This window comes from Dreissena polymorpha, chromosome 14 (assembly GCF_020536995.1).
Source record: "Dreissena polymorpha isolate Duluth1 chromosome 14, UMN_Dpol_1.0, whole genome shotgun sequence".
In the NCBI taxonomy this organism is placed as follows: Eukaryota; Metazoa; Mollusca; class Bivalvia; order Myida; family Dreissenidae; genus Dreissena; species Dreissena polymorpha.
Window position 1 is genome coordinate 24,417,194 of NC_068368.1, and position 14,369 is coordinate 24,431,562.

At 34.4% G+C, this 14,369-nt stretch overlaps 1 protein-coding gene across 3 annotated transcripts in view; it reads right to left on the bottom strand.

Moving 5' to 3' along the window:
* The window catches only part of LOC127857506 (MMS19 nucleotide excision repair protein homolog), a 38,207-nt gene that overhangs the window by 23,394 nt on the left and 444 nt on the right, over positions 1–14,369 (bottom strand). For all 3 annotated transcript variants that reach the window (XR_008038390.1, XM_052393900.1, XM_052393899.1), the window contains exons 2-8: positions 9,506–9,554; positions 7,366–7,469; positions 6,477–6,562; positions 4,208–4,352; positions 2,544–2,731; positions 1,981–2,142; positions 1,188–1,265 (exon numbers count right to left, since the gene is read on the bottom strand). Coding sequence is in view for 2 of the 3 variants with exons in the window: in XM_052393900.1 (XP_052249860.1) it covers positions 1,188–1,265; positions 1,981–2,142; positions 2,544–2,731; positions 4,208–4,352; positions 6,477–6,562; positions 7,366–7,469; positions 9,506–9,554 (812 nt within the window). In the remaining variant the exon portion in view is untranslated. The remainder of the gene's footprint in view (positions 1–1,187; positions 1,266–1,980; positions 2,143–2,543; positions 2,732–4,207; positions 4,353–6,476; positions 6,563–7,365; positions 7,470–9,505; positions 9,555–14,369) is intronic.

The following is a 14,369-nucleotide window of genomic DNA, read 5'->3' on the forward strand; positions in this document are numbered from 1 at the left end:
TTTGTGCAAGGAAACAGTAATACTGAACATTAACCATGCTCTAAGTTATGCATTAAATGCATCTTTTGACAATTTAAAAACCTGAAAATTATAAAGCATAACAAACGCAAACGAATGTATAATTCAAAAAGTTCTGTTGTTATAATTATAATTTGCAACATTATGATGATTGCTTATTATACTGTATAAAATACCTTGAGTAATATGTCAGCACATATGGCCGAGTGGTTTAAGCGATAGTCTTTTACTCCAAAGGTCAGTGGTTTGAGCCCAGATGTGGATTTCTTTTTTTCTTTCATTAACTTTATTTTTGTTTTATATAATACTCAAACTCTTTGTTCCCATGTTAACATTTATCAATTTAAAGCATTAAATGAGAAATTTCAAAACATCTGTGAAAATGTCCCTTTAAGGTCACCACGGCATAGTGGATAAGGTGTCCACAAAGTGACTGGGATGAAACGGGTTTGATCCACACCTTATAGACACCAAGTACTGGATCTACCTTAGAAATGGGCTCAAGTTTTGTTTTTAAAATCCATAGGCTTTAGATGAAATTCTGCTAAAATCAATAGGTTAAAACTAAACCTAATGAAGCCAATATGGAAACAATTTTGGAAAAAAAAAACACTCCAATTATCAATTGCTTGTAACTTGTTTGTCATTTTCAAACCATCCTGATTGCACAGATTTGTATAACCCTAGATAACAATTTTTGATAAGATTAAAAAAAGTTTGATTGAATGCTAGTAATTTCAATTTTTAGGAAACCCTTTTGTGTCTCAGACCATCAAGTCAAAATCATATATGGTCGCTGCTAAATGGTGACTTGTTTTGTATCTGGCAACTAGTTTTGAATCATCAAATTGTTTTGCTTTTTATTCATAAAGCAGGACTACAAATTGACATACATAATCAAAAAAGAGATGTGTTTGTCAGAAACACAATACCCCCTACTGTGTCACTTTGATTATTCTTTTTGACATTTGACCTTGAAGGATGACCTTGACCTTTCACCACTCAAAATGTGCAGCTCCAAATATCAAGTTGCTATCTTCAATATTACAAATGTTATGGGCAATGTAAAAGTTTTCAGACAGACAGACAGACTGACAGTTCAAATGCTATATGCAACCCTACCAGGGGCATAAAAATATATGATAACTGTTCCCAGAAGCAAAGTTTACCTCTTTCTTTATGGAGGAGAAGAATGCACTCTGGAACTCGTACAAGTTGTTCGCCCCATACGTCTTTGCACATGCAGCCTGTAACATGGTAATTTCACTAAAATAATTTGATCAATAAGAACAATAATTTTTCTTATAAATGATAACTATTGGTATGTCTTCTCATGTACAGCACCAGGTCGTATCTGATGAAATCTGAAATTGTGTGTTTGTATTCTTAACAGAATATTCCTGAATTGATTCCTAGGTTATATTAGTTCTGGTCTCCTACTACAAGCAATATTATAACCAGACCTTGACCTTGGAGATATTGACGTAATTCTTTCGCGCGACACACCGTCAAATGATGGTGAACAAATGTGCAAAATGATCACAATGAACGACAAAGTTATGGCCCTGACAAGCTTGTTCCGCCCGCCCGCCAGCCCGCCCGCCAACATTCGCCAATCTAATAACCAGTTTTTTCCTTCGGAAAACATGGTTTAAAACTTAAATCATATCTTTGAGCCGTGCTCTAAGAAACTCAGAATTAATTTAAGTGGGTAAACTATTGTACCTCATAACCCTGTGCAGTCTGCACAGGCTAATCAGGTACAACACTTTCCAATTGTTTTTCATTTGATGGATATCTTTTCTAAACAAAAATCTAGACTAGGCAACAAGTGATGTTCCTGATTATTAGCCTGTGCATAATACACAGGCTAATTTGGAATGACACTTCTGCATATGCATTTAACCCCATTTTCCTAAAGTGCAACTCATTTATATGTATATAGATTGGGATTTCACTGACTAAAGTCTCCAGAGCATCAATTTTGGCGCTCTTCAGCTCGGAGGTAAGTTTCTCCATCAACAAAGGGAGGCAATACTCTGCAAACAGTGGACTGGCTGCAAGACACGCACGCAGACCGAGAATCAGATCTTCCTTCTTGATACCGCTGGGATCAGTCTGGGACTAGTAAAAAGAGAACAGAATCATTGATACACAGGGACTGGAAAGAAAGTAACATCAGCCGGTTGGACCTCAGCAAAATGTCATCACCAAATATGATCAATAAATATTTGTAACATCCACAAATTAATCAAAATCTTACTACAAGGAGTTGTTTTTATTTTCTTTTTTTTTAAGCAAATGAAATCATTTATCAAAGTCATCAGTTTTTAATTAAATACAAGTTTTTGTGAGCTACAAATGGATACACATAAACTGTATTCATCAAGATGATTTCAATAGAAATTCTTGCATATTTTTATGTAAACTAAAATTGTACCCCAATTAAAATTACTCATATCTATGCTCATAACCAGAATCATACCATAATAGCATGCCTAGAAAGTTATAAGTGTTATACATACTGGAGAGAAATCTATTGGGAAGTAGCAGGACACGACTTCAAACATTTCCTCCTTAAATGCTCCAAGAGGGATGTTTCTGATGATAATCTGGGCACATGCGAAGGAAATGACAAGGTTTCTAGGGTCTTTCTCGGAGTCCATCATCTGAATGAAGCCAATGATAAAGTCTCCTCCAAGCTTCTGGACATCTGTAGCATACAAATATTGTAACTTAAAACAACATAATGTAATAATTACCAATATACTTGTCTTAGGCATTGTTTTTTTTTCTCCACCATTTGGGAATAAGGTTGGGTCCCTTTTGATTGGTAACTTTTGTACATGTATTGACTAAAATGGGCGAATTGGTTTATTTTGTTTTTTGCTAACTGATACTTCAAAATTGAGACAAAAAATAATTCTATTATATATTTACTCAAGTTTAACCCTAAGAGCTGCATAGGGAAATTTTGTTGCATTTTGTTTGCAAATAAAAAAAATTGAACCTTTATTTGATAATTTTTAATAGTCAAAAGGGAAAAACATATACTTTTGTTATTGAAAGTGGCCAAATAACAGCCCCTAATATGACCAAAAAGCCCCTGTAAAAAGAGTAACCTATAATCATTTGTAAAAATGTGAATGGCTGTTTTATCAAATGCCATACCCTGTTTCCCATGTAATATAACCATTACGAATATTTCTATCTTGCACATGTGTAATATACTTTTTAAGCTTTTTCATTGGCATAGTTTTTGTTCGATTGACCAATCGCATTTTGTTATTTTGCTGAAATGACGTTGCAACATCAAATCACGTCACAATATGTAAACAACATTCGGGATTTATCATTATGCTTGCGTAAATATTTATTTAATTTGCTCATGAGCATGTGATAACAAGATGTGTTTGTGAAACACAATGTCCCCCTATATGACGTTTGACCTTGAAGGATGACCTTGACCTTGACCCTTCACCACTCAAAATGTGCATGAGATACACATGCATTTCAAATATAAAATTGCTAGTTTCAATATTGCAGAAGTGACATTACATGAGCAATTTTGACCCATATATTTGACCTTGAAGGATGACCTCGACCTTGACCTTTCACAACTCAAAATGTGCAGCTCCATGAGATACACATGCTTGCCAAATATCAAGTTGCTATCTTCAATATTGCAAAAGTATTCATAAAATAAGCAATTTTGGCCATACATATTTGACCTCTGACCTTGAAGGATGACCTTGACCTTTCACCACTCAAAATGTGCAGCTCCATGAGATACACATGCATGCCAAATATCAAGTTGCTATATTCAATATAGCAAAAGTTATTGCAAAATGTTTAAGTTGGCGCAAACAGACCAACCAACCAACCAACAGGCAGGGCAAAAACAATACTACTATAGTGGGGGACATAAAAAAAGATCTGACACTCGTTATCATTTCATACCATATTTTATTAAACTCGTCCAGGAAATTCTTTAGTAAGCTCGACCAAAGACTCGCTTACTTACAAAATTCCTGAACTTGTTTACTAAAATATGGTACGACATGACAACTCCTGCCACATCCTATATATGTTGTTTATCTTTTTTATGAAATACTACACAATACATTTTATGTTAATATTGATTTAGCCAATAAAGAAGTTTTTTTATGTTTTTTCACAAAGAGTTCACCTTTAAGTCGTGTCGTGAGTAGAGCATAGAACAGGTTGAAGACGATCCTTCTATCCCCCTGAGCCAGGCTCTGGCAGTTGACCTCCGTAAATATTTGGTGGCATACCATTGACAAGTCCTCACTGCTCAGATGAGGGGCTTTACACTGATTAAAAAATAAAACACGACACAATCATCCAAAATATTATTTGCTGCTTTTTATAAAACAAGATCACCGCCTTGCGGGTGCAGATCGCTCATCTATTTTTCTTTCTAAAGGGACATATCTCAATACTTCAACAATTAAAAAAAATGGAGGGGGGGATTCTTGCATGGGATACCGGTAGTTGGACGGTCTTTCAAAAATAAAATAATAAAAAATCAATATTTTTGTTTTTTAACCATGTTTCAAAAAAAAAAATTGGGGGTGGTCGCGGGGGTATAGTGTGAGGGTGTGGTCATTTAGAAGATGATCTTTAAAATAAAAAATAAAAAAAATATTTTGGGGGGGGGGGCATGGGGGATGGTTTGGGTGGAGTCAATTGTAGTATGTCAGGTAAGAGTTGTTTTGTCAAAGTATCAATCAAATCTGATCATAAATAACGAAGTCATGGCAATTTCTCAAGGTCATTCAAGGGTCAAGGTAAAATTCAACTAGCCAAGTACAGTACCCTCATGATAGTATGAAAGTATTTGAAGTTTGAAAGCAATAGCCTTGATACTTTAGAAGTAAAGTGGATGTAAACACAAAATTTAACCATATATTCAAAGTTACTAAGTCAAAAAAGGGCCATAATTCTGTAAAATGACAACCAGAGTTATGCAACTTGTCATGTACAGTCGCCTTATAATAGTTTGCGAGTGTTCCAAGTCTGAAAGCAATAGCTATGAATGATACTTTAGGAGTAAAGTGGACCAAAACACAAAACTTAATGAAATTTTCAATTTTTTAAGTATAAAGGGGCCATTATTCTGTCAAAATGCCAGTCAGAGCTACATAACTTTGCCTGCACAGTCCCCTTATGATAGTTAGTAAGTGTCGCAAGTATGAAAGCAATAGCTTTGATACTTTGGGATAAAGTGGACCTAAACACAAAACTTTACCAAATTTTCAATTTTCTAAGTATAAAAAGGGCACATAATTCTGTCAAAATGCACGCCAGAGTTATCTTACTTTGCCTGCCCAGTCCCCTCATGATAGTAAGTAAGGGTACCAAGTTTGAATGCAATAGCTTTGATACTTTATGAGAAAAGTGGACCTAAACACAAAACTTAACCAAACGCCGACGCAGACGCCAACGCCAAGGTGATTTTTTTTTCAAAAAATAGATGTGCTAAAAAATGCTTTTAAAGACCCACTTATCGATAATTTCAAGATCAATTTCAAGAAGATGGGAAGAATAACTTTCAACACTATGGATGGAATAAACGAATACTAAAATTCCAGAAACAATAGAGAAAATATAATTACAATACGCTAGCATTAAACTACAATCGCAAGTAACCCATGGCCTTTGAAATACAGGACAATACACACAGAACCTAGAGTCATACATGTGAACATACACAAATATGCCATTTTCTTAACACACTGTTGTTGTTGTTGTTTGTTTTTTGTAAATGTATGTAAGTAATTATCTTTAAAGCAGATATAGACATGTAGAAGTTTTGCACCAATAAATATGATACATGCTCTTGGACAACCGGGCTTTATGCATGTGTGTAAAGTGTTATCCAAGATTAGCCTGTGCAGTCTGCACATGCTAATCAGAGGCAACACTTTCTGCTGTTATGGTATTTATTTGTTTAAAGGATGTCTCTTCTTGGTGAAAAATCCATTTAAGCCGGAATGTGTTGCCCCTGATTAGTCTGTGCGGACTGCAAAGGCTTATCTAGTATAAAACACGAGATGTGTTTGTCAGAGACACAATGCCCCCTATTCCGCCGCTTTGAAATACAATTTCAATATATCATTTGGCAGGTTTAGAAATTGTCCCCCTTTTTAAGCTTATTACTTCCCATGGATTGTATTTGTTGACTTTTGACCTTGAAGGATGACCTGGACCTTTCACCACTCAAAATGTGCAGCTTCATGAGATACACATGCATGCCAAATATCAAGTTGCTACCTTCAATATTGCAAAAATTATGGCCAATATTAAAGTTTTCGGACAGACGGATGGACAGACTGACGGACAGTTCAACTGCTATATGCCACCCTACCGGGGGCATAAAAATATGCACATGCATTAAACCCCATTTTCTCAAAAAGTAGCTCATATGTACTTACAAGTGCCAGGAGGCCATATAATGCAGGAGGTTGGAGTGAGTGGTGGTCTTTCAGTTTCTCACAGATGTAGGTGATCAACAAGTTCACTGAAAACACAGATGACTAGAGAGTCGGAACAACCAAAATTGCTCACCTGGCGAACTTAACATGTCGTCCAAGCTACAGACAAGAGAGCATATTTAGTGCTGCTAGATCTTTTAGATAATAACCATCAATTGAAGAAATATTAATAACATAAGTACAAAAATAATATTGGTCATTTCTAGATTTTTGTAGATAAATTCAATAAATATATGTTTAAACAGATACATGTGGATACTGCATATGTAGCAGCTGTATAACCCTTTACAACTTAGATATGTATTTTGACGCATGTGTAGTCCCTCAGAAAGTTAAATTTAATTAAAGACCATTCTTACTAGATTCAAATTTTACAGGCTCCATTTCTAACCCTTGGATACTGATGAGCAGCAAACAGCATAAAACCTGAACAGGCTGCTATTTACTCGCAGGCTGTTCTGGTTTTATGCTGTTTGCACATTTGCCATTTTCACTTTGCATCTGAATGGGAAAGGGTTAACCAGCAAGTGATCAAGGCATGACACACAGAAATTGTATCCAAATTAATTTTATTAAACTGTTTTATTAAGCTGTCAATAAATTACAATAAATAATTAAAGCTTTCAAATAAGTTAGAATTTTTTATAAATGGTTAAAAATCCCTTAGACACCTCAACTTGTACTGCAAGTGGAAAACATTATCAACAGATATATCTATTTAAATTATGATTTTAAGAGAATGACTGCATATATATTTACATTTAAAAATTTTGATAACGATAACATTAATGAAAGAGTCATGGTTTTAGATTTCTGGTTATTTGTTTACCCTCCTTCTCTGTAAGCAGATCATTTGGAATGTAGTGAAGGATGTCTGCAATCAGCCGTGTTGCCCTAGCTCTGGTGCTGGTGGTGGGACTTGTAAGGTACTGACTGGAATGCAAATATATACAGTGACATTGTAGTGTTTTCTTACCATTTCGAAAATATGGCCGCAGCTCTTTGCATTTGGAAATTGGGGAAATTGGTGAAACTGTTGCATAAAAATACTTTTAAATGAGAATAAAATTGTTTTAAAGGGATCTTTTCTCGGTTTGGTAAATTGACAAAATTGAAAAAAGTTGTTTCAGATTCGCAAATTTTCTGTTTAGGTAAAATATTTGTGAGGAAAAAGTATTACTGAACATTTGCCATGGTCTAATATAGCCATTATATGCATCTTTTGACGATTTAAAAACCTAAAAATTATAAAGCGTTGCAACGCGAAACGATTGAATAATTTGGAGAGTTCTGTTGTTGTCGTTTTAATTTGTGAAACTACGAAGATTGCCTATATAAGGTACAAAATACGGATCTTATGTATGCTTGGCAGGATAGCTCAGTTGGCTAATGCGTTTTTACTTCAGGATTCCGGTGGTCACAGGTTCGAGCCCTACTGCGGGCTACCTATTTTCCTTTTTTTAAATTTTATTTTTGATTTTTAACTGGAGCTTTTAAAATTAAATGTTTACCTTTAACAATTTAAAGCATTTAATGACAAACTTCAAAACACGCCAAAATCTGTGAAAAGGCCCCTTTAATACCATATATTTACTATGGTTTAACTTATAGAGCTGCCTAGAAAATGAGCTTAATGTTGCAATTGAATTTTTTGTTAAACCTTCTATTGGGAATTTTAGGCAGTCATTTGGAAAATTATACACTTTTTGAGATTGGAATGTAGCTGAATGTTTGTCCAAACTTGTGCCCCCCAAAAAAACATTGTACAGTCATGTGATTATTTGATTTATAAAAGAACTAGAATTGTGTAACAGACATTGAGGCCCCCAAACACATGTTTGGACACAGACAAATCCACTATATGAGTTGTGTTCTGAGAAAATGCATGTGGGCAAAGTGTCGTCCCAGATACGCCTGTGCAGTCCACAAAGGCTAATCTGGGACGACACTTTCCGCTTTTTAATGACATTTTTCATTTAAATGAAGTCTCTTCTTAGCAAATATCCAATTAAGGCGGAAAGTGTCGTCCCTGATTAGCCTGTGCAGACTGCACAGGCTAATCTGGGACGACACTTTACGCACATGCATTTTCTCAGAACACGACTCATATAGTGGATTTGTCTCAGAACATGAATTATGCCCAGTTTTCTCAGAACACAACTCATATAATCTTCAGCGGCCCAGAAGACGAAGATAAATAATTCAGCAAAAAATAGTTACCGTCCAAATTCCTTTCTTAATGATCATCTACACGTTATGGTCATTAAGCTGTGAAAGTTTCCGCAAAATTTGCCCTTAGATAAACTTTCATGATAAAGAGGAATTGAAAGAACACACTATTGGGATAACATATTATTTAGTTGAGAAACAGTTAAAAGGCCATTATTATGCCAAAACTTGGCTTTGCCACACACAAAATGTCTTGGTTAGCACTAATTCAGATGTTAGTGGTTAAAGAAGTTTTTTTGAAAGCTTCTCAATGTGAAAAACAGACGATGGACCATAATTCTGCCAAAGCACATTGCAGCCCAGTTCATTTCTTAACAATAATCAACACATTAAGATCATCCCATTGTTGAGCACGATCTATCCAATAGTTAAAGAGGAGGTTAGGCTCGGAGGTCCATATCAACTGATGGGTAACAGCCTCCCACTCCGTTGAGGCATCATAAAAATGAAATTTTGTCTACTCTTCTAGGCTGTGTTTTTTTTTGTATTACCCAATTTTGCCTCATTTTATTTTCTTGAAAATGCTGACAATACAGTAAGTTTTCTTTGTATGTATAAACAACTTAAAATTTGAAGAAACCATGGGGAATTTAGCACTTACTATATTAAAAAGCAAGGGAATCGTTGTTATCTAAGCATAAGGTGGAACAAATAAAACATGCTGTTAAAGGACAAGGTGACCAAAAGCAATTTTTTTTAATTATATGATCAAACTTTAAATCATGCTATCATATACAAACCCCAAATCTTCAATAATCTCTGTCCAGCTAACATCTTTAGCTGCTAAGTCTGAAATACATACATAGTGTGCATCATTATGTTGTAAAGTGACCTGTTCAGAAGTAAAAAACAAGATTATTTTCTAAAAAACAAGATTACTTTCTAACATTATAAAATTGTGCCTCCAAAACAAATAAAAATTATATATAATAAATAGCAAATAATTCTTTAGGATATATAATGTAATTAACAAACAATTGTTTTCTAGATGTTTAAAAAAAGGTAATTAATAAACTTGGGCCTCAAAAGCCCAATCTATGTACTTCATGGCCTGTAATCTTATGGGTCTGGTAATATTGCACACTGTAAAAACTATGCCTCATGTACCGTAATTACTCTAAGTTTTTGGACATTAAACAATAATTTTCATGTCCGAAAATTTACATACACAAAATAAGAAAAAATTACAGGTTTCCAAAAATTAAGGTGTCTGAAAATTATAATTAACAATTATATCAAAATAAAAGCAATAAATTAATGTACAATAATTTTCTTGTGATAAAGTCATCTTTTTCTGCTTAAAAAAATAACAACTACTTCTCAGCTTTGCTAGCTCTTGCCTGAAATAAAATTGAACAAAAAACAGAAAACATTCTATTTCCATAATAGGACGACACTGTTTCAAATGCTGTTGGGTGAATCCAATATTCTCTAACGGTATAAATGGTTATTTTACCAATTAATCGTATGTTATGGTCAATCGCCATCAGGCATGCATTTGTCAGATTTTATAACCTTAATCTGGCAGTAAAAATCCATGATTGGAATGTCACAAGATAAACGAAAACAGGGCCCAAGTCAGTAGAATAGCGCTGTAAAATAAACTGTCTGAAAATAAACAGACATTAATTATGGACAAAATCCTGTATGTCCGAAAATTAAGAGTCATGAAAAATAATTATATTTGCTTATTTATAGAATGTCCGAAAACTTAATGTCCGAAATCTTAGAGTATTACTGTATGTTCAATCTACCTAATACATTGTGACAAACACAATACATGTTTATATCGAAATCAATTTGTGTCTTTTGTGGAAAAATGCTCATAGCAAAAACTTGATTATAAAAAAAAACTTAAGCTATCAGAGGTTCAGGACATATTCAATGTTTCACGATGATTAGACACGATATCTTACGGAGGATTCTGATGAGTAGAGTTGATGTAAATGTAAAGCATATTTTCAAATCAGAATACTCGGCATTGTCCATTGCAAGTCGAAGAACTTACAAATTTTCATAAACCGTTCATGTATTTGAAACTTGAATTACATATAATACCTTTATTCTGTGAGCACAGCATATCATGTATTACAGTGTTTTAATTTGTGCATTAGGAATATATTTATGATCTTTTTATGCTAGAAAATTATAGTTAATGTGGCTCATATTACCGATGAAAGTGCTGCCCCGCTTCCAGGTGGCGAGTTTACATGAAAAAAAAACTTTAGGAGTTGCACCTCCCAGCGACCTAAAGGGTCCGTAATAGGGACTCGAATTATTGCAACTACTTGCGATAGACATATGAAACAATTTTATCAGCATAGCTTACTAATGGCAGTTTAACAGATTAAAAGACTAAAAATGAGCTTTGCGTGTACCAGTAGAGTGCTTTCCACAGGGGCTGTTAGGGTTGGGTTACATGAAGGTAGGGCAGCCCCCTCCATATGTTTATTTTTTTTTGTAACATTTATTCTGACATTATTTGGTGCGTCATGACTATTCAATTTAAAAAAAAGCTGTTCCAGTTTTTATACAACAATAAATACACCCCCACTTTCCTCAAGACGTTGTACATGTCTGCATAATTTACGCGCGCTTTTTATTTAAACAGAGGAACAAAACGAAATACATGAAGGGCTGTTAATTTGAAGCCAGAATTTACTAATGTCATGTTAAAATTAAAATTCAGTGTTTCAGTTTACAAATTAAATTATGTTCATATAAGAATTCACAAAACATTTAAAACTGTGTGTAAAGAATTAAACAATAATTTGACTGTTAAAAGGCTTTATGAGTCAAAATAAATGATTATGTTGTGACCATATTTATGCATAATGGAACATTTTCCTGGAGGATTACACCCAGTGGCCATCATCAGTCTCCTTAGCAACTTGCTGAGATTTCAGCATTGAGGTGTACACCGTAGGGACCGATCAGAATGGTAGAAAACAAAGTCAACAAACTGTCACAAAATAAAACACGTAATGGCAATTACGTCAATCTTGTTTTCTGCATTATTTTACTTCAGCCAAGTTCAGGCTACATGTGTCGTAGCTCATGCAAAGCAGGGCTCGACAAATCCACTCTCCCGCTTGTAATTACAAGTAGAAATTGGCTCCCGATGAGTTAATATTCCGGCAACGCTCGTCCTGCAGGGCGAGTAGCATTTCTGGCCGAAAAGATTAAAATTTCAAGTTTTAACACATCTTAACCAAACAAAACAATGTTAAATCTGCGATTAAAATAACCGGATGTTGATTATTACACACTGCGCTAAAATTAGTCATGTTTCCCATTACGCGCCACTTCCCATATGTTCCGTGAATGTATCCTATACAGTACGGTATACGGTATTTTAATACTGCTCAAAATTTGTATAAATTCTTCACATCTTTAGATTTAAAGCATGGCTATTGGCAAGTTTTAATAGACAAAAATGACAAAGAGAAATCTGCATTTTGTTCACACAGAGTGTTGTTTGAGTTTAACAAAATGCCTTTCGGACTCTCCAATACTCCTAAAGTATAATCATAATGATTGTGATCATGAGGACAAAATGAAAAAGAAACAAGTTAAAAGTGTGTTAAAACCGTTTATTAACTGTATTGAAGTTCATGAGTTAACAAGTCTTAAGATAACCAATAGAAAATCACACTAACACATATAAGTTACTGATTTAGTGCATTTTTTCAATAAATTGCAGAAGTACATATTTTAGCAGGGCAAGTGAAAATTCTTAGCTACTCCTCCTGCAGGGCAAGTTGCTGAAAAACAATTTGTCAACCCCTGCAAAGCATGCACTCTCATTGGCCAATATTGATTTTCGGTATCCGAACAAACGGCACACGGACAATCGGCACCCAGTGTTTTTTTGCATACGCGGACAGTCGGCACCCTGTTAATTTGTCGACCCGGACAATCCGCACCTGATTTAATTGTATACCCGGACAAACGGCACGCGATTAAATGCGATCGATAAAGCCCGTCAGCACCTTGTTGAACTAATTATGTCATCAAACCAAGTCCAAGTCCAAAATGATATTGCATAAACATAACAGAATGTTACAGCACAATAAATAATAGTGACATAATATAAGTGTGGAGTGATTAACGTTATCTGCTAATTTGTTAAATAACACCTCTAAACAATTTTTACATTGAGCTGAAAAGAATTAACAGGTCAAAAGAGTTAGTTAAAATGTGGTAACTGACTAATTATCTGCAACTCATCTTGTTACCAGTTGTTTATAATAAATATATACTATATTCGATATTTTACCGAGCGGAACTGTCTTTTATTAAGATCGGATTTATAATATATATATATATAGTGTTCATGTGTCGTATGAATAGATATCGTTGCAGGAAATTAAAATGATCCGTTGTCAAACGAAAGTACGGTTGACATTAAATGCATTATTTTTCTCTTTCCGTGATATTGTGTTAGTATGCATACACGCGTCAATTAACTTGTGCAACATCGTGGCCGAGAGCGTTTTTCTCAATCAGTGTCCGACAGAAGTGATAAATTTCAGAAAATTTCTTTAATCTCCCAATTGCTTTACCAATTATGGGTAACTGTTAGATCTTCATTTCTTTTTCGCAAATTATTATTTAATCTTCATTATTGAAAATCGCCGCGAATATTGTCAACTGGTTTTGTTTTTCACGCTGTTTGTTTTCTGCAATTAGATTGCGTTGAACATTGCTTGATGAAATAATTATTTAATCGCTATCAACTAATTATCCCCGTAATTACCGCTATTTGTTGTCACAATTTACAAATACGTTTCGTTTCACCGTTTTTATTCCGAATTTGCAAATTTTGTTAACGAAAGTTTAACCGTTATCGCTTGTTTTAATCAATTACAAGCGTGAATTGATTTAAAATTAAAACAGGTGCATCCGATGTATTACTTCCAAGCGCGGTCGATCAACCTCACCATTACCCAAACAAAATATATGTACATGTATACAATATGTTATTTGAAAACACCACAATACACGGAGATGGTACTTTTTATCACAATGTCCGTCAGGCATTATTTATATTAACGTTTTTGTACTTGACCGTAGTCGACCCCAAAATTAAAATCTCTATATTGTTGGTTTTCAACCGATTTCAACCGGATTATCAGTAATATCATTAATAAAAACACAATTTCTTACGATTCTGTGACTGTCCATATATAAAGCTATGACCGGGGACTTTAAATAGGGTGCTGTTTGTCAGTGTTTACAATTAAATCGGGTGCTGATTGTCCAGGTCGACAAATTTACAGGGTGCTGACTGTCCGCGTATGCAAAAAAACACTGGGTTGCCGATTGTCTGGTTGCCGTTTGTCCTACAATCTCGATTTTTCAATAAAAAGACACTCTTTAGTTGAGAAAAGAGATACATGTTATCATAAACTGATAAAGGAGGATCATAAATCGGCTCTCGAAATATAAAGCAAAGTCAATATTGCTTTGATCTTAAGAATGGTTAGTCACAGGGATATTCAAGAAAAATACTCTACATACTACAAATATATATGTTAAACTAAAGTATATTTCTTAAAGATCCCTGTGCGGTTAGTTGCAGTAATTGAAAAAAAACGAATC